Genomic DNA, 20,151 nt, shown 5'->3' with positions numbered 1-20,151 from the left:
AACAAACCTAATGCTAGCAATCAGGCTGAAGCATTGGGTGGCTATTGCTGCATTGGAAGAAAGTGGAAATTACAAGGAAACTAAAAATGAACATTTTGCTGCTGGAAAAGGCTGGTTTGATAGCTCAGAAGTTGCCACAAATTAGTGACATTAAACTTTGAAATTGCAAGCCCAGATGAAAGTGATACTGTGAAGTTAACATCCAGATTGCAAGATAGCAAAACCCTTCTGTGCGAAAGACTTAGGGTTCAGATCAGGGTTGTTGACTGGGAATATTGGTGCTGCTACCATGCAAGGGGCAGCTGTCTATTTACAGCCAGAGAAACTTCAGAAGGCAAACCTGTTGGCATAAATGAAAAGTAGTTGTTAATGAAAGATGAGTGTACCTCAGGAAGAGATGCTAGCAAAACCCTTCACATTAAAAGAACTCACAGAGAATTTCAAGACGTTAAAAGTAGAAGGATAAAATGTGGTCCCGTGTGGTGGGGCATGGCGGTAATCCCAGCACTTGGGAGGCTGAGGCCAGCCTGAACTGCATAGTGAAATCCTGTGTTACGGTTGATACATTGTGTCAACTTGGAGAGTCTAGAGGTTTGGCTAAGTAACTCAGAAGTTCTGCAGTCTTGGGGTGAAAATACGCCGTCACCCTTCTGGGGTGTTATTCATTGTGACAATTTGAGAAGTTTAGGAGGTTAACTGTGTGATTCAGCAGGGAGCCAGGGTGCTTGCTTTGTTTTCATCCTGAGCCTGTGCAGGAGGAGGGCATGGAGATGGTGTGTGCTGCACTCTCCCAGGGTGGGGGTAGCCTGCTTACAATATAAAGGAGGGAAAGAGGCTTGCTCTTCTCTGCCACTCCTTCCTTGTGCTCTTCTCTGCCGCTTCTCCCTTTGCCTTTCTGCCATGAACTGTTGCCCCCGCCATGTGCGACTCTGCCTTGGAGCCAGCTGAGTATGGACTGAAACCTCCACAAACTTTCATTTTGGGTGTCAGGTATTTTGTCCCAGCAATGAGAGAAAAGTAACCAAGACAACCTATCTTAAAAAAAAAAAAAAGACCAAAAGATAAAATGTGATCATTCTGTATACCAAAATGTACCAATAAAAATCATTTTCTTTGATAATAACTAAAAATTTTGGTAGCTGAACCAAACTTAAAAGTAGGGAGTTTGCGGAGTTCCAGAAAAGACGTGCATGTGTTCTAAAAAATTTTATGGGCACATATGAATTAGTTTTTCTTTTGTGCTTTTAAAATTTTTTACTCATCTTTTATTTTCTCTCATTGCTGACCTAAGATACCTGACACCTGAGAGTTAAGGGGAAAAGCTTTACAATATTTAACTCACAGGGGCTGGGGATTTAGCTCAGCGGCAAAGCGCCTGCCTGCCAAGCGCAAGGTCGTGAGTTCGGTTCCCGGTACCAGAGAAAAACCAAAAAAAAAAAAGAAAAAAAATATTTAACTCACAGTTTGTAGAGGTTTCAGTTGATAATCAGTTGGCTCCAAGGCAGAGTGGCTTTGAAGAGAACAATTTCTGGTGGGCAAAAAGTTACACAAGAAGGGACCTTAACTGTCTTTGTGCCTCTTTTATTCAGGCTATTCAGGGCTCATAGCAGACACACCTTTAATCCTCATGCCCTTTAGCCTAGCCTTGCACCAAGAATCAGTTCCAGCTTCAAACACTCTGGATCCAGCCCCTTGTGAAAAAGCCCCACCTATGACCTAAGCAGCAGTACTTAGAATGGACAGTAGGAAGAGTTAAAAAGTTTCACATCTCTTGGGTCAGACGTTTCACACTTTCAAATCAGAGTTTTACTGGCACCTATGGAAACTAATATTGGAGCCAGGAGTCAGAATGGTGAACGTTTTATTTTTTATTTTTCTATTCTACACAATGTGAACATTTTATGCATCAGGCACACCGTCATTTTCAGAATATTGGAATGGATAATTAACCTTTTACAATGTACAGTAATGCGCCTAGAGCCACAAGAAACCTCTTTTCTCTACTGAAAAGCATTAAAATTGGATTCATTAAGCCTCAAATGAAAAATGCACAGGTTGACCTGTTTTTTGTTTCAGGAGGCTGGGGAAGGCGTCTACATTTTAGAGCCTCTTAACCGCTAAACCTGTGAAAGGCTACTTGCATATGTGAAGACAGAGAAAAGGCCATGATTGTCTAGTCCGAGGTCCAGATCCCCAAATATATTACTTTACATAAATACCAGACTTGCTTGCAAAGCATTTTAGAACACGCTACCAAGTAGTCACTGTAATCGGCTTGAACTGGTTGCTTTTTCAAATCTATAGAAATACACTTGCTTTTTAAGTTGAACCACGCATGTATGACAGAAAGTCTGCTCTAGTACAGGAGTACTAGCCATATTTTTTTGTGTACAAGAAACAGTACTTTCAGTTAAAGTGGCTAAGAAAGAAAAGTGTTAGGAAGAGAGGGCTTCGGATCACAGTTGTACATCCTGGCTGATGCCCTGGATCTGTAGGAGCGCCTGGCTAATCAAGCGTGATAAGATCACGTGACGTCACAAGTTCTCAGGACGCCGAACTGGGGCCTACACGCAGTTTACAGAGCGCGGCCACCCGCTGCCGTTGCCCTGGGGGCTCGGCGTTTCCCGGGGGCGGCCTGCGCCGGTCAGAGTTAGGGCTACGTGGCTAGGGCTACGTGGCGCTGCTCCCGAGGGTCACGGCCGTGCTTTCTTTGGACCAGAAACACCGCCGACCGGGCTCGGCCTTCTCCCGAGGTCTGCGCGCGGCTCCCAAGAACCGCACGGCGCAACGCCGCTAACCACCCCTCGCGCCGCCGCCGCCGCTCCCGGAAGTGCCGTGCGTCCGTGGGCGGGTGGGGCGGGGCGCGCACCCGGAAGTGCCGACGGCGGGGCGGGTCTGCGGCTGCCACGTTGGAGCGGAGCGCGGAGTTGGCCCTGGGCGGAGCGGAGGCGGCTGTGAGTCCGGGAGAGTCCCGCTGCGCTGAACCGAGGATCGGCAGCCGGGGGTGCCCGCCAGGTGCGTCCGCCGCTAATCGCCGGCCCTGTCCGCCGGCGTCGCGCCCGGAGGTGGAATCGGACCCCGGCCTGAGCCTGGCCTGGCTTTCCGCCGCTCCGCCAGCCTGAGGCCCGGTCGTGGCACCGGGAGCTGACCTTCCGCCCGGTGCTCCGAGAGGTGCGGCCGCGGGAGGAGGGGGACGCTCGGGCTTAGCTCGCCCGCTCAGCTCCCTGCGAGAGTTTTGTTTGACTCTTGCCAGATTTCCGGGCCCCTCGGATCCGAACGGAAGGCTGCTGTCACTTAGCCGGAGTTGTTAGGGACAATGGTCGCCGGTCACAGTCTGTACTTCGAAGGGCTCTCAAGTACTGTGTAGTTTAGTTAATACGTTGTTATAGAAGGTTAGTGTGGCACAGCTGTAAAATAAGTCAAAGTATTGCATGGACGTGGGTGCGTTATACACTTTTGTAAACGTAGAGAAATAATCTCACGTGGGTCTTGCAGAATTGGAACTATGAGATTTTTTGCGACAAATCCTTCTAAAGTTAGCTTTCTAACTACATCAAACTAAAGTTGGTTTTCTTTGTCGGCAATCGTAACCATCTAATCCACAGTTAGAAGCGTTTTTGTATCGCACTTTTTTTCCTTAAGAGTTTTCAAAGTTGGCTAAAAAAATTTTTAAATGGCTCTGTGCTCCTTGTTTCTCATTATCTCTTAATTACAGTTCTGGGAAAGATTTGTAGGCTCTAAGGACTTTGGGTAACTTGGAAGTGTTTTTATAGTTTTAAATTCAAGTTAGATTCAAGGTTTGGGCAAGGTGAAATTTGAGATGAATTTGGAATAATACCGCTTAATTTTATATATGCAGGCTCTTTTGTGAAACTTAACATATAAGAGTAGAAAAAAATTGTAAAGAGCAGTGATTATCAACTACTTGGGATTCCATTCCTTTTTGGGAAAGCACTGAATCACTTTCCCCAAAATACACACGCGTACATGCATAGGATTTTCTCTATAATTTTATTAGAGGTAGAATCCGAAACTAACAACTCATGTAAAGTATTACTAAATTGGTCTTTATACTGTTTTTTGGAAATGCTGTCATTCTTACATAGGTGAAACCCCCCACCCCATTGGAGAGTCAACCCTTTGTACTGAGCTGCATGCGTCTCCTGCCCTTTTTTATTTTTTGATTGTTAAGACAGCGTCTTGCTAAGTCAGTGAGTTGTCCAGGCTGGGCTTGTATTTGTGATCTTCCTGCATCAGTCTCCTAGAGTACTGGGATTACAGGTCTGTGCCAGTGAGCTCAGCTTCAAAAACTTTTCTTGCTGATACTTTCATTGATTTGGCTTCGGTTGAGTGAAATGAGCCTAGAACATTGGTAATTCTAAGTAAATCCTTAACAAGAGTGCAAAATGAATTTGTACTACAGGCAGTACCAGTAAGGGATTGTATTGCTAGTTTGGGAGTCAAAGGTGCAGAGGCCTCTCTACCTTTTCTCTTTTTACTTTCTGAGATGTGGGTCACCTCTTTATAGCATTTTAAGATTGACATATTTCAGAGAGTAGTGTTGTTGGAGTGTAGCATTGCTTCCTAAAATTTATAGTGTGAAAGTGAATGGAAAGAAAGTTTCCACTTAATTGGGTGCAGTTCTTTTTATTTATTTGTTTAGTTTTGGTACCAGCAATCCAACTCAAGACCTTGTGCTTGCCACATAGGCACTGTGCCACTGAACTATCTCCCTGGCCTTTTTTTGTCTTTTTGAGACAGGATTTCGCTATACAGTTCAGCCTGGCCTTAAACTCGCTTTGTAGCCCAGGTTGGCCTCGAACTCACAGTGATCCTTCTTGTCTCTAATCTGTGCTAGGATTACAGACGTGTCCCACCATGCCCAACTGGATGCAATTCTTACAGAGAGAAAGTAAAATAAAAATGAGTTTTAGTCTGAAGCATAAATTTGACTTTTACTGACTTTTGTGAAGTAGTAAAATAGTTTTGGTTGAAATGGGTATAATATGATTCTAAAATGATTTTGTAATAATTTTTAAAAGCCAAAAACAAAACAGCCATGTTAAGAAACCTGACTGGAATCACAGTATCTCTAACAGCAAAGGTTCAAGGGTTACCAATCACACATAGTGTTGAAAAACTTACACAAATTTTCTAAAGCAGGTCTCATTTGGGGAGTGTATATATATATATAGTTTCATCTAAAATCCTCTTCCTATTTTCAAAAAAAATCATTTACAATTAATGAACAGTGATTTCTAAGAGAAGGAATACACATGTATCTATGTGAAGCTGTATTTCCATAGCATTCTTTTTTTTTTTTTTTTGGTCTTTTTGAGACAGGGTCTGAGTATGCAGTTCAGGCTGCTTTGAGCTCACTTTGTAGCCCAAGCTGGTCTTGAACTCGCAATGATCCTCCTGCCTCAGCCTCCCGAGTGCTGGGATCCATAGCATTCTTACTTTGAGAATGATCGTACAGTCTTGCTTTTCTTTTTTACTATCATTAGTATTTTCTTTCTATAGGTATTGAAGCCTTGTCTGTAGTACTCAGTACAGTTAATAAGTGGTGCTGCTTCCAGCAGAGCACTGAGTCCCATAGGGCTAAGAAACCTCTGAATTCCCACTTAATCACTGTGCAGTCTTTGGCTCTGTGTTACACATTAACTAAGGATTCAGGGATTGGGTAACCCTTCAACCTTTGCTGTTAGAGATAACTGTGATTCCAGTCAGGTTTCTTCATGTGGCTATTTTGTTTTTTGCTTTTATAAATTATTACAGAATAATTTTAGAAGCTTTTCTCTCCCCCTAAACAGTACTTCTGTTTTAAAAATATGAACAGATGATGTACACAGTTAAGAAATTTATAATTATATCACCTGGGAGTTTATCTGGAGCTGGTCATTCTAGCTTATCAGTGTGTAGTTTTTTGATTTGTTTTTTGAGACAGAGCCTTGTCATGTTTGAGGCTGGTTTTCTCACTTGTTGCTATCCTCCTGCTTCAGGCTTCTGAGTGCTGGAATTACAGGTGTGGGCTGCCATGCCTGGCTCTTGTCAGTATATTTGTATCCTTAAAATAGAGGCACTCAAAATCAAATAAAACTTCATACCATGCAGTTTTGAATCCAGAGGGGTAAAAGTTGTAACATCTCATCTGATTAAAAATTGACAAGGTGGCACATAAAGTAGTTTATAAAAGATAATTGGAAAATACATAAGCAGTGTGTGATAATAGGATGTTATAAAGTGTCTACTTATGCAGGATGGCAGTTTAATATAACATGTCTGAAGTGGGATACTGACCAATGTGAATAGTAAATAGCATATTTAAGTCAAGGTGGATTGGATCACCTGGGAAGTTAACATGAATGAGCTAGAACTTGAATTTACTATCAAAGATTAAGTCACACAGTTGACTGAGAGGAGGAAGTCATTTATAAAAAGAAAATAGGTCTTTTTTCACATCTTAGAAAATTGGAGGTTTTCCCCTCAGAGTAATATTAGGAGTGAAATTTTCTCAATCTCATGATAGCACTAATTTTATTTTTTGGGGGGAACTAGGTCCCATCATGTAGTTTGTACTGGCTTGGAACTTAGAATTACCAGTGTTCTAGGCTCATTTCACTCAACCAAAGCCAAATCAATGAAAACATCAACAGGAAGAGTTTTTGAAGCTGAGCTCACTGACTTAGCCTAGGCTAGCCTCCTGCGTACTGGGATTACAGGTGCATGCTGTTGTCATGCTAGCAATAATTTTGGGGGGCGGGTACCGAAAATCAAATTCAGGACCTCATGCTTGCTAGGCAGGTGCTGCACCACTGAGCTAAACCCCCCGCCCAATAATTTTTAAAATATCTAGCGTATCAGAACACTTGGGCCAGGCATGGTGGTGAACACCTGTAATCCCAGCATTTAGAAGGCTGAAACAAGAGAATCGCCGCAAGTTTGGGACCAACCTAGGATACATGGGTTCAAGGGCAGCCTGAACTACATAGTGAGACCATGTCCCAAACAAAACAAAACAGAAAAATAACCTACATCTTGCTAGGCACATTGTTTGCCTGTCTATAAATTACCTCGTTTAAATCTCACACCATCCCGTAAGGTAGTCATTCTTATCTGTATTTTACAAATGTGCAAACTAGGGCACAGAGGAGTTAATTAATGTGACCAAGGTGTCATATCTAATAAGTGGCAGAGCCCATAACGAAGTTGAGCATTGACTTTAGAGATGATTTTAACCATATAGTACAGTCTCCTAACTCTGCTTTCCCCTAATCTAGCACAATTCTAAAAATGCATTTCTTGCTGGTCATGGTGGTGCACACCTGTAGTCCCAGCACTCGGGAGGCAGAGGTAGGAGAATCATTATGAGTTCAAGAAGAGCCTGGGCTACAAAGCAGCTCAAGATCAGCCTGAACTGCATAGCAAGACCCTGTCTCAAAAAGACAGGGTAAATAAAAAAATAAAAACACATTTCTTGGGGGGCATGGTGGTGCACACTTGTAATCCCAGCATTTGGGAGGCTGAGGCAAGAGGATCACTGTTGAGTTCGAGGCCCGCCTGGGCTACATAGTGAGGCCTTGTTTCGAGAAACAAAAACAAAACAAAACAAAATTAAAAAAATATGTCTGTATACATATACACACACATATATATATAAAAGTAAAAATGCACTTGTTTTCTTTTTAATTTTGTTATATATGGTAGTTGCATGGTCCATTACTTATTTCTTTTAACGGTTTTGTTTTTGTTTTTTTGAGGCAGGGTCTCGCTGTGTAGTTCAGGCTGGTTTTGAACTCACTATGTAGCCTAGGCTGGCCTTGAACTCAGGCAGTCCTGCATCAGCCTTTCAAGTGCTGGGATTACAGGCATACGCCACCACACCTAGCTTCTAATGTTAATTTCTGATGATAAAAATTAAATATTTAAGCTTGTTGGAAATAATAACTAATAACTTGGACTTTGGAGCTAAACTTCTGAGTTCAAATCTTGAATTTGAGTCTTGCTATCATGTACAAATTGTCTTTCTTTCAGACTTTATCGTCTTTAAAATCTTACATGGTCTTACTATTTTTTTGTTTATTTGTTTGTTTTTGAGACATTCTTACTGCGTAGCCTAGGCTGGCCTTGAGCTCTCAATACTCCTGCCTCAGTCTTCCAGATACTGAGGTTATGGGCCTGTCCCACCACAACTAGCTATTCTTTTTAGGAAACCTGTTTTATTTAAAATTAATTTTTAGGCTGGCTATAGTGGTGTGTGCCTGTAATCCTAGCACTCAGGAGGCTGAGGCAGGAGGACTGCTGTGAGTTTGAGGCCAGGCTGGGCTACGTGAGCTCAAGGCCATCAAACTGCATAGGTGAAATAAAACACCAAAAAAAAAAAAAAAGTAATTTTTAAGACTACTCTTATTGAGTAATCCTACTCCAGGAAGATGCTTCTTGTCATTCTTTGGCTTGGTGCACTGTCACTCATCCTTTTTTGAGAAGTACATGTGTTGGAAAATTAATTCTTCAGATACCACCCTGTATTATTTTTATGGAATATTTTTCCTGACTGATTCTTCAGCTAAAGCTGTGTGGCAGTTGTGGTGAACTTATGGTTTGCATGCCACAGCAGGTTGTTTGTATCATTGAAAGCTCTGAAAGGTTTGCCATCCACTGGTTTATAGGTTGAGCACCCGTAGTCTAAATAACTGAGAAGAGTTTTAGATTTGGGAGCATTTTCAGATTTCATATTTCAGGGTTACAAATAGTCACCCAGTAAAGTCTATGCAGATATTCCAAAATCAGAACAACTCTGAAATCTGAGACACTGATAGTTCCTTTCATGTAAAGGGTATTGAACATATATAATCTGTGGAAAATTAGAATACCTCAAGATTTGTCTCAAAATAGTTTCAAAAGTTTGTCTTACACTTTTGACCATTTCCAACAAATGATACCTAAACCAGTTTGAATTAATTGCGTGGGCATTACACTGTTGCTTTGTAAAATGTTTCCCTGTGCTGTTGTATGTGTAGTATATTAATGTGTAAAATACCCTGTTTAGCAGGATGAAGTTAAAGGAAGTGGATCGTACTGCCATGCAGGCATGGAGTCCTGCCCAGAACCACCCTATTTACCTGGCCACAGGTTAGTTCAAAAGAGAAGAGATGGTGTGAGTAACCTAATTCTTCTCAACCACGTGCAGCTAATCCATATGTGTATTTTAAGATTCAGTTCCAGCTTCATCTCTGGAAAGTCTCTGTCCCTTTTGAGATACCTCCATCCCCCCTGTCCTGAGTTGGATGAGCTTCCTCTGTGCTTCCGCAGAAGCCTGTCCATCACAACACTGACCATGATAATGTATTACAGTGCAGTCTCTTCCCCACTGTGCAGGAGTTGTGTTTATTTTGAGTCTTCCAATATCAAGCATAACCAGTGCTTAATAGTATTAGTTATGTCATTATTGGAAACTGAGCAGTATCATTTTTATGGAAGTAAAAGACATATAAAAGATAGTTGGAATGAATGAAGAGCAAATCTGATGCAAGCAGTTTTATATAAAAAAGAATTTCATCATGTCTAACTATAGGTAGATAGCATAAGTCGTGGAACTGTTTTTACAGACAGCTTTTAAAATATCTGCAGGCTAAAAAAAATTATCCATACTACCTTTACAAACATTATACCCTGCCTTGTGCCAGAATCTCATTGCTGTAGTAATTTAAGCATCTGCTCAATAGCAGATATGCTGAACTTTCAACCACTAATGCAGCATTCATGAGCAAGATAATTGAAAATCATGCTTTGAATTTCCATTTGTGCCATTTCCCTGAGTCATTTATTTTTGCATGTGTAGTTACCATGAATATATTTTCCTTAGGAACATCTGCTCAGCAGTTGGATGCAACATTTAGTACCAGTGCATCCCTTGAGGTGTTTGAATTAGACCTTTCTGATCCATCCTTGGATATGAAATCTTGTGCTACTTTCTCTTCTTCTCAAAGGTATGAAGTGCAGCCTTAAATTCCTGTGAATAGTTATATGTTGTGTTTGATGCCCACATTGTCTGCAGTTATATTGTTATTAGAAACTGCAGTGAATATCATCAGTGACAGATGTTTTGTGAAAAGTGTAACTGCATATTTGTGGAAGTAAAAGTGTTTAGATGTTCTCTTGATTATTTTATTGCTGACTCGTGTAATGTGCAAGAGAGGTTTGTAATATTGTAGTTTCTAATTTTTTTCTCATAATATTAGTGGAGTTACTGTTTTCTATCTTCATTATCTTATTTGTAAAAAGCATTTGTGACTAGAAAAAACAGTGGTTATATTAATCACCATATTAATAGTGGTCGTCTCTGAATGGCAGGTTTTTATTTTCTTCTTTGTTTTTACCTATATTTAGAAATATATTTCACAGAGAATTTTGTTGACATGATTATTGATACACTGTTTGGATCACACTTTCAAGTCCTGATGTAGAGAAAAGATGCTTTCATTTGAGTAACAAGAGAAACTTCCTTGCCTCTGTGTTGTAGCAGAATTTGAAGAGATTGTTGTCTTTAGCTAGCAGCGTGCAGCTGCAGTCATAGGGTTTCTTGGCCCCCTGTCCTCTGCAGTGCCCTTACACTGCAGGTCAGAGGAGCCTCACTTGCCTTTCTCTCACTACCATCTCTCATCTGTGCCTCCACGTCATGTTCCTGTTTTATCTCCGTGAGCTTTTATTCTCCACCAGGGATAGTAGACATAATCTTCATGTCACCTTTTTACTCTCACATTACATTATTTTTCTTGGAAAATTTCAGATAACTCCCTTAACACCTTCAGTGTTTAATAGACCTCCTGCTAGTGACCACTTGAGTAGTCAACTAGAAGGTATTATTTTTCAAAGAAAGTGGTTGATTGGCTCTGTTTTACAGAAGAACCTAAGACATTTTAGGAAGATTAAATAGCTTACACTGGGTCTCATATTATCTGAATGGTCAAACTGTTTTCGAAGCCATGTATTTTGATATATAGCTCAAACTCAAGTAAACTTTGCTATGCTGTTTTACTCCACAGAAAGTTTTACTTTTGGAGATTATAAACTCATGTAGATATGAGTATAAGTAACAAATGAAATGTCATTTTACCTAAGTCACAAGCAGGAGTGGATGAGAAACCATGTTTTCATAATACTTTCAAAGATATAAAAAAATTAAATGTACAATTTTAAATTCTTTCTTACATTTATTTGACTTCATTTTTTCCTAAAGGTACCACAAATTGATTTGGGGGCCTCATAAGGTGGATTCCAAAGGAGATGTCTCTGGAGTTCTGATTGCAGGTGGTGAAAATGGAAACATTATTCTTTATGATCCTTCTAAAATTATAGCTGGAGACAAGGAAGTTGTAATTGCCCAGAATGACAAGCATACTGGTCCAGTGAGAGCCTTGGATGTGAACATGTTCCAGGTTTGGCTTTGACATTCATTTGATACTCAGTCACGGTTGTTAAAATACATGCTGCTCATTTGAAATAAGTTTATGAATCTAATGCCTCAGTCTTGGAGTTGAAAGCTAAAATGTACATGCTTGTAGTTTGATGACTGAGTGTATTTAAGACTAGTGGGTTTAGGGTTTATATGAGAGTGAATGATACTAACTTATGGAGGGGACCAGGCTATGGGTTTATTTCTAGCAGTCCAGAAGGGTCTGTCATAATATCCAGTTGAACATTTTTAAATAGGAGCTCCTGAGATTGGAAGCCTTGCCTTTTAAAAGTTTGTGCTAAGTCAGCATTAGGCTGGTAGTATAGTGTCACAACTTATTAACTGGGAATTAATTGATTAATTAATTGAGACAGGGCCTCGCTATGTAGTTAAGGTTGCCCTTGAGCTCACTGTGTAGCCCAGGCTGGCCTTGAACTCACAGTGATCCACCTGCCTCAGCCTCCTGAATGCTGGGATTAAAGGCATGCACCACCACATCTGGCCTGAAATTTTGTATTTATGTTAGATGACTACTCTCTGAATAATTAGGAATTAAACAAATAATGCAAATTTATCAAATAGGTCATTAATGGAGGTACAACTGTAATCCTAGCACTTACGGAGGCTGAGGCAGATGGATAACAAGTTTGAGTCAAGCCTAGGCAATTTAGCAAGACTCTGTTTCAAATTTAAAATATTTTTAAAAGGGATGTGGAATATAGCTTAGTGGTGGAATGCCTCTAGGCTCAAACCCCAGTACTTCAAAAAAAGAGAGGTATCTGTTGCCTTATACAGTTATTGAATATTAATTATGTAAGTGTATAGGTTAATACAGATGTTGAGTTCATGGGATACTAAATTATAAACAACCAAAAAATAAATATAAAGAAAAATGTTAAATAGACTTTCCCCCCATACTGGTGATTTAACACAGGGAATGCAGTACTACATCCCGAGCCCTTTTTTAAAAATTTTTTCATTTTGAGACACTCTTGCCAAGTTGCCCAGGTTTGCTTTCAATTTGCAAGTCTCCTAAGTAGTTGGGATTACCGGCATGTGCCATTACACCTGGATGAATAGATGTTCATGTATTAAAAACACCTAGGGTGTAGAAATACCAAAACTTCATTTCTGCAGTTTGTGTTGTCTACAGTAGCTCGCCAAGTCCGTACTTGAATTAAATACCTGCTCATTTTTGGTAAAAGTATCTGGTGGGTAGCTATTTACCATAGAATTTTTCTGTTTCTATAGTTAATGTGCCATTTGATTAGATAAGGAGTCATGAGAGTGAATAACAGTGGATGCAGATCAGTATATGAAGCTCTTTGTCTTCTTATGCTTTATATCACAGTTTTAGGGTTAGACCCTAAAGCTAGCTATGTAGTAGAAATAGCATAGAAATGTTGTCATCTGGAACAAGATTGGATACACACAAACTAAAAATACGTGAAGATTTAACACAAGATATATTACTTTTCCTATTCTCATGTAGCTCTGGAGCCTGGCTTTCAGGTACCATGAGAACAGTGCCATAGTTTGGGGATTTTATGATTGCTGATTTTTCTTTTGTCTTGCACAATCATTTCCCTGCAGAAAGGCAAATATACAAACATAATCTCTATGTGGTTACAAGAGTGATTAAGAATTTGATTCACATAATTGTTCTTTTTTTTGGTAATAGCTGGCATTAACACTTCTTTTGAGTAGATTTATTGTTAAATAGTTTTATACTGTTTCTCTTTAAAAAAATGAATTTGAAGAATTATGAATAAAGATTTCATACGTTTTGCTTTTTTATTTAAATAGATTTTCCCCAAGCCAACATCTTTCTTGCTCTGAATTCTGTTTCCTTAATTATGCATACATACTATTTAGTTATTAATTATTTTGTATTGCAGACTAATCTAGTAGCCTCTGGTGCTAATGAATCTGAAATCTACATTTGGGATCTAAACAATTTTGCAACTCCAATGACACCAGGAGCCAAAACACAGGTATTATGTTGATTTTGGTCAGTGTAATCAAAGCAACCAAGAGTAGTTCTTATACTTATTTATTTCAGTTTTAAGTTTTTTAATACAAATCACTGTTTACATGTCACTGATTTTCCTTAAGATAGTGAAGTGTTAGTAAATGTTTCTTCAAATTGATAGTGAGGCTTTATTTATTTATTTTGATTTTTTTTGGTTTTCTCCGGTACCGGGAACCGAACTCACGACCTTGCACTTGCCAGGCAGGCGCTTTGCCGCTGAGCTAAATCCCCAGCCCCGATAGTGAGGCTTTCTACAGTAATTATTTATTCAGTGCTTACTGCCTGATAGACACAGTTCATTGTACTGGGTGTAGGGTAGTAAAGAAAATAGACAAAAATTGTTAGTAATTCTTTTACATATAGTATTATTTTTTCTCTTGTGTGGTAAAGTATTCTGACAGTATTTTAAATGTATTTCCAGTTAGTTAGGTAAGAACAGTCTTTCCTTTCCTGAGTTTCTCTTTAAAAAAATAAAATATCGAAGTGCCTTGTACATGTGCTTTAAAGTACACCATGTGCGTTTTAGAATGGAGTGTAAAGGAAAATCGTGCATGGGTGGATCAGGCTTTTAAATAATTCATTTTTAAAAATGAAGTATTCGGTTTTATAACTAAATGTGATTATGGTAGAAAATGGGTTTAGTAGTTTATTCTTTGTAGCCCCCAGAAGATACCAGCTGCATTGCATGGAACAGACAAGTTCAGCATATTTTAGCATCGGCCAGTCCCAGTGGCCGGGCCACTGTGTGGGATCTTCGGAAAAATGAGCCCATCATCAAAGTCAGCGATCATAGTAACAGGGTAAGTATGTGACTGATTTGAGATGAATTCATATCTCTGCTGTAGGTGTTTCCTGTATTATCGATCAGAATTGCAAATAAGTTTTTTGTAAAGTCAAATCCTGTCTTCATCAATCATTGGAATGAATGGCTTTTCAGTTTGCTAAGGAAAATAATAAAGTTCTCATTAAACCTTATTGGATGTTACTAATGATTCAGAGAGGGACTACCTAATCCAAGTGCTTATTATTATTTTTTTTTTTTTCTGTCTTTTTGACAGGGTCTCGTTATGCAGTTCAGGCTGGCCTTGAGCACACTTTGTAACCCAGGCTGGTCTTGAACTTGCAATGATCCTCCTGTCTCAGCCTCCAGAGAGTTGGGATTACAGGCATGCACCACCGTGTCCGGCTAACTTTTTAATTCATACTTAGCTTTTCTTAGAAATGTATAAATTTTTCCTGTTAGAAATTGTACGCGTATGAATGCAGTTTCTAAACTTTCAGCTTTTTCTGATTAGGCTCTGCCAAGAGGAGCCACATCTTTCCATGTGCTCAGTAGACACAGCTACAGAGCACGTGAAGTTCTCAACTTTATAAACTCTTTGTCATTAGATATTGTTAAGTAATTTAGATAAAATTTAGAGAATTATTTTGTTTTTACTTATATTGGCTACTTTGACATTTTCTAAAGCAAGTTTGCCAAAGTTAGAATACATATACTATATAATTTTAAAACAACAGTAGCAAATTGTTTAGAAGAATATTACTTCAGAGTATTGTATTTCAATGGATGAGGAGTTTTAAAACACAAGTTTCAATGGAATGATCGTATAATATGCATTTATTCATCTTCTGAAATGTTTTGCAGGATTTGAACTTTTTGAGAATTCTCCATAATAATACTTATTCCATATGAAAATGTAGATCATAGTTGCTTCAGAAATGTTTTCTTGAGTTCCTTTTTTTTTTTTTTTTTTTTTTTGTGCGTAGGTCTCACTGTGTAGTGTAGGCTGGCCTTGAACTTGCTTACGTAGCCCAGGCTGGTCTCAAACTCATGGACATCCTCCTGCCTCAGCCTCATGAGTGCTGGGAATATAGGCGTGTGCCATCATGGCCAGCTCCTTGAGTTTTCTGATAGAAGAAATGTATAGGAAGGAGGTTTTTAAGACTACTGTTCAATACTTTTAATAAAATTTGATAGTTTTAAGTTTCGGTTTAAAGAAAAGCTAAGCCTAGGCTGATATTTTTTACTATTTGTCTAATAAGGCTTAATCCTCAAATTTCATTTTGGGTGTTTATAAAGTCATGTGATTGCTAAAATCTGAACCTTCACTGTCTGCAGATGCATTGCTCTGGGTTGGCCTGGCATCCTGATGTTGCCACTCAGATGGTCCTGGCCTCTGAGGATGACAGGTTGCCAGTGATCCAGATGTGGGATCTTCGGTTTGCTACCTCTCCTCTCCGTGTCCTGGAAAACCATGCCAGGTATCATGTTACTGTCCAAGACTTGATTTGTTTATGTTCTAAAACATACTTGTTTACCACTCTGAATTATCCAATTTTTATTTATTTTTGAAACTATCTTTATATGTTGCCTTTGCTGGCCTCAAACTTGTGATCCTCCTGCCTCAGCCTACTGACTGGCTGAGGCTTGAGGCATGCCCCACTGCTTCTTGCTAGATAATTTTTTTTCCTTTTAACAAGGGGGTTTACTATGTCTCTTTGTTGTGAGTGGCAGTACCAGTGATTGGTTTGTTTGTTTATTGTTATTATTTATTTTTGAGACATTGTCTCACTGTGTAGTGCAGACTGACCTTGAACTCACTGTAGCCCAGGGATTTCCTTTACCAAAATGGAGCCAGAGCATGCCATTATCAGTATGAATCCTTAGTTAAAGAGTTTTTTATCAGGTATTTCAAACAATTATTAATGAGTCAAAATTCTTACAAATCACAATACTTTGGGACAGCTCTTAAAGTTTATTATACAATTTGATCATTACTAGTGTCGTTGTACTTATGAAGAGATTTTCTTTTTTTTATTTGAGAGATAAAAGAATGAAAACATCTTAACAAACACATACATTTAGAAAATAACAGAAACAATACAAGCAATACAAAATCTCAGACAAGGTGATAGGAAATTAACAATGGCTGTTTTATTACATATTATATCTTCAATTCGGATATACTGAAGATACATTGGAGATATCTTCAATTTGGATACTCAGATAAACAAATATAGACATGTAAGATTGACCATATGCGTAACATTAACTGTTCCTTTCAATAGAGCAGTAAAAGTCATAAAATATGTCAAGTAATAATTTTAAAGTGTATTTCTAAGTTTTATTTTATTTTATTTTTTTTACTTTGTTTGGGTGTTTTGTTTTTTGTGGTGCTGGGGATTGAACCCAAGGCCTTGTGCATGCTAGACAAGTGCTCTACCACTGAGCCACATACTCAGCCCTATTTGGTTTTTGAGACATCTCACTATGTAGTTTAGGCTGTCCTTAAACTCTCGGCAGTCCTCATGGCTCAGTCTCCTGAGTGCTGGAATTATAGGCGTGCACTACCATGCGTGGTTTCTAAGTTTTTACTTTGAAAGCAAACATTTTGAGAAATTACTTGGTTTATTATTTCAATTTTAATAAATGTGTTGATGCTCTAAGAAGGTGCAGAGATTTTCTCACGTTTGTTTTAATATTGTTAATTTAATTAGTAATTTGACAAATTTCCTGTATTGATATTCAGGTACCCAGAGAATTTATGCAAACTTGTTCAGTGTTTCTAAACAAAAAACAAATTTCTTTTAACAGGATGATATATTTTAAGTGCTTCTAGGCTTTTTTCTTTCTTTCCTATTTAGTGATACGTAAATTAAATTTTTAAAGCCCTCTCTTCCCCTGTAGTGAGTTCGTACTTGAGGAAGTCTTAAAAGAGTCTTACACATTTATGATGTTAAGGAAAAAAAAAAGTTTATGATCTCTCCTGAAACTTTTTTTTTTGTCTTTTTGAGACAGGGTCTCATTATGCAGTTCAGGCTGGCCTTGAGCTCACTTTTTAGTCCAGATTGGTCTTGAACTCGCAATGATCCTCTTGCCTCAGCCTCCCAATTGCTGGGATTACAGTCATGTATCACCATGTGCGGCCTCCCCTGGGACTTCTTTTTTTGGGGCGGGATGTCAAATTAATTTTATTATGTTGCGTGATGAATTGCCACCAGTGCAACATCTTATTCACTGTACATTCCAAAAATAATTCACGTACTAAAAAAACTTTCAGTTGATAAATGGAAATGAATGATTGAAAAATCTTTATGAATCTCATACATACAATATGTGGCTAGCTGAAATTGTCTGTCACACAGCATGTAGATATAAAAAGCCTCATGCTCGTTTGTTAAAGGCAAAGGCTACCGGACAATTATTTAGCTGGAGTATACACAGGAGGCTTTTGGAGAATGCCTAGGTAGAGCTGCCCATAGTGCAAGACAGTGGAGGACTGAAACATGCAACCTTTCATCTTGGTAAAGCAGATTTCATCTTCATGCCTGGATCCTGGAACTTCTTATAGAGAAAAGAGCCGTCAAAATGTAACCCTGTTTAGATGTTATGCTTCCATCAGACTTTTAGTTTGTTTTTTTTTTGTTTTTTTTTTCCTTTAAGGATGAGTCTGAGAAGTTTTAATAGTTTCGTGGTGATATTTATTTTTTATTTTTTTTTTCCGGTACAGGGAATTGAACTCATGACCTTGCACTTGCCAGGCAGGTGCTGGGCCGCTGAGCTAAATCCCCAGCCCCTTGTCATGATATTTAATGTTGAATTCATTGACTTAAAATTTCGTGCCCTCAGACGACTGACACTGAAGTAACACATATAGTGTAGAAGCACCATCCCAGTCACCTTGGTTAACCCTCATCATAAGCCTTTGGGTACTATTATTGTCGTATCTTGAAGGTAGAAATTGAAGCTCAGTGAGGTTAAACTTGCCTGGAACCATACAACCAGCTGCGTGCTGACGTCTGGCCCAATCAGTGGGATCCCAGAGTCTGTTCACGTTGTGTTGTCTTCCTCACTGACTCCAGGTCCAGGGATCAGAAGTTAGCAGAACATCTTGCTCTGCTGGGTGTCAGGAGCAATTCCCTCTCTAGTTCTGTTTTCTTTCTCTAATAAAGGAAATAGTTGAATTATATTATTTTAAGGTTTCTTCCAGCAGTACAGTTCAAGACATTCTTGATATATGTAGACATGTTGTAAATTGTAGAACATGGCTAGATTTTGAAGAGGGAGAGAATGATGAAGTACATTGTTGATGCTGTTGGAGGAATTTGATTTGTTTTTGAGACAGGGTCTTGCTATGTGGTTCAGGCTGGTTTTGAACTCACTTTGTAACCCTGAATGGCCTTGAACTCATGGCGATCCTCCTGCCTCAGCCTCCTCAGTGCTGGGATTACAAGTGTGCGCCACCATGTCCAGCTTTAACTTTTTTTTTTTCCCCCCCGGTATCAGGAATTGAACTCATGACCTCGCGCTTGCCAGGCAGGCCCTGTGCTGCTGAGCTAAATCCCCTGCCCCAAACAGCCGGCTTTAAAATGATGGAATTTATAGATATAGTTAGATAACTTTTTTTCATTGATTATAAAAATAGTATAGTAGAATTTGAGGTAGATTTCTACAGTTTTTTGTTTGGTTTGTTTGTTTTGTGCTGCTGAGGATGAAACCCAGGGCTTTCTGCATGCTAGTGCTCTACCATTGAGTTGTTCCCCTGTAATTTCAATCTGTGCTTTCTAACCCAAAGATGATTTATATTTTACTATCACGTAGTAGAACCATGTTGGCCACTGGTATTCACTCTTTGCTCGTGCACTGTACACTGTATTGGACGTCCTGTGTCTTTGTAATGATCAAGAACATCACTAAATAGACTTCTAGAAAGATTACATTCAATTATACTTCTGTTAGTGTAGGAGTCCTCAAAGCCTAGACAGAAATAATGTAAGATCTGTTTTTCATGGTATTGGAAACTTACTCAGCTCTGTCATTTTTTTTCCTTTGTATTTTTTACAGAGGGATTTTGGCAATTGCTTGGAGCATGGCAGATCCTGAATTGTTACTGAGCTGTGGAAAAGATGCGAAGATTCTTTGTTCTAACCCAAATACAGGAGAGGTATGAGGAGGAAATGTTTCTCGGTCCTATAGAAATTGTTATTTCTAGTTAAATGAGTAATCTTTCATACGGATTTTGTAAAAGGCGAAAGATTTATGCGATCTGAAGAGAAACCAGAGTCATACGGATTTTGTAGTGCACTTGAATAATTCAAGACATGACAGCATAAGAAATGGGTATGAAATGTTAATCCAGTGGAGATTTTTCTCCAGAAACATTATCTAAGCTCATTTCTTTCAACCCAAAAACGTAATCATTGAAATAGTACATATAAAGCTAGTAATAAGTATCTGTTTCCAGAAGTGTGTTCATTACCTAACTTCAGAAATACTTGTTTAGGAGCTGGGCTAGCTCAATAGTGGAGTGCCTGCTTAGCATGCACAAAGCGCTGGGTTCATTCTCTAGTACCAAAGAGAAAAGCAACAATAATGATAGTACTACTTACTTTGATTTATTTTACGTGTGATCTGTGGAAATCATTATATGTGTTATATGCATGTTCACACTTTGGGTCTTTTCCTGCTTTAACTGTGCCTGCACACCCTTTTTGACTTTTGGAAGTCAGTAAAGTTTTTAAATCTTTTGAGAAAGCAAGAATATATTCTTCCTTTTCTCTCTTCTCCCTTTCCCTCCCTTCCCCTTCCCCTTCTCTCTCCTCCCTTCCCCTTCCCTTCCCTTCCCTCCCTTCTCCTTCCCTCCCCTCCCTTCCCCTTCCCTTC

The 20,151-nt window shown here is 39.1% G+C and overlaps 1 protein-coding gene across 13 annotated transcripts in view; it reads left to right on the top strand.

Moving 5' to 3' along the window:
• Positions 1-2,874: 2,874 nt before the first annotated feature.
• Sec31a (SEC31 homolog A, COPII coat complex component) overlaps positions 2,875-20,151 on the top strand; it is a 60,528-nt gene continuing 43,251 nt past the window's right edge. For 9 of the 13 annotated variants that reach the window (XM_013516170.1, XM_013516168.1, XM_013516171.1 and 6 more), the window contains exons 1-8: positions 2,876-3,015; positions 9,050-9,132; positions 9,866-9,989; positions 11,240-11,438; positions 13,354-13,449; positions 14,147-14,287; positions 15,607-15,749; positions 19,333-19,432. In XM_013516170.1, the coding sequence (XP_013371624.1) occupies positions 9,054-9,132; positions 9,866-9,989; positions 11,240-11,438; positions 13,354-13,449; positions 14,147-14,287; positions 15,607-15,749; positions 19,333-19,432 (882 nt within the window). In that variant the 5' untranslated portion in view covers positions 2,876-3,015; positions 9,050-9,053. Of the gene's footprint in view, positions 3,016-3,082; positions 3,172-9,049; positions 9,133-9,865; positions 9,990-11,239; positions 11,439-13,353; positions 13,450-14,146; positions 14,288-15,606; positions 15,750-19,332; positions 19,433-20,151 lie in introns of those variants that run through there. The other 4 variants (XM_005388249.2, XM_005388248.2, XM_005388256.2 and 1 more) reach the window with 4 other exon arrangements.

Source organism: Chinchilla lanigera, unplaced genomic scaffold (assembly GCF_000276665.1).
Source record: "Chinchilla lanigera isolate Chin_1 unplaced genomic scaffold, ChiLan1.0 scaffold00032, whole genome shotgun sequence".
Taxonomy (NCBI): domain Eukaryota; kingdom Metazoa; phylum Chordata; class Mammalia; order Rodentia; family Chinchillidae; genus Chinchilla; species Chinchilla lanigera.
Note: the sequence above shows the minus strand (reverse complement) of the source record. Positions and strands in the feature narration are given on the sequence as shown.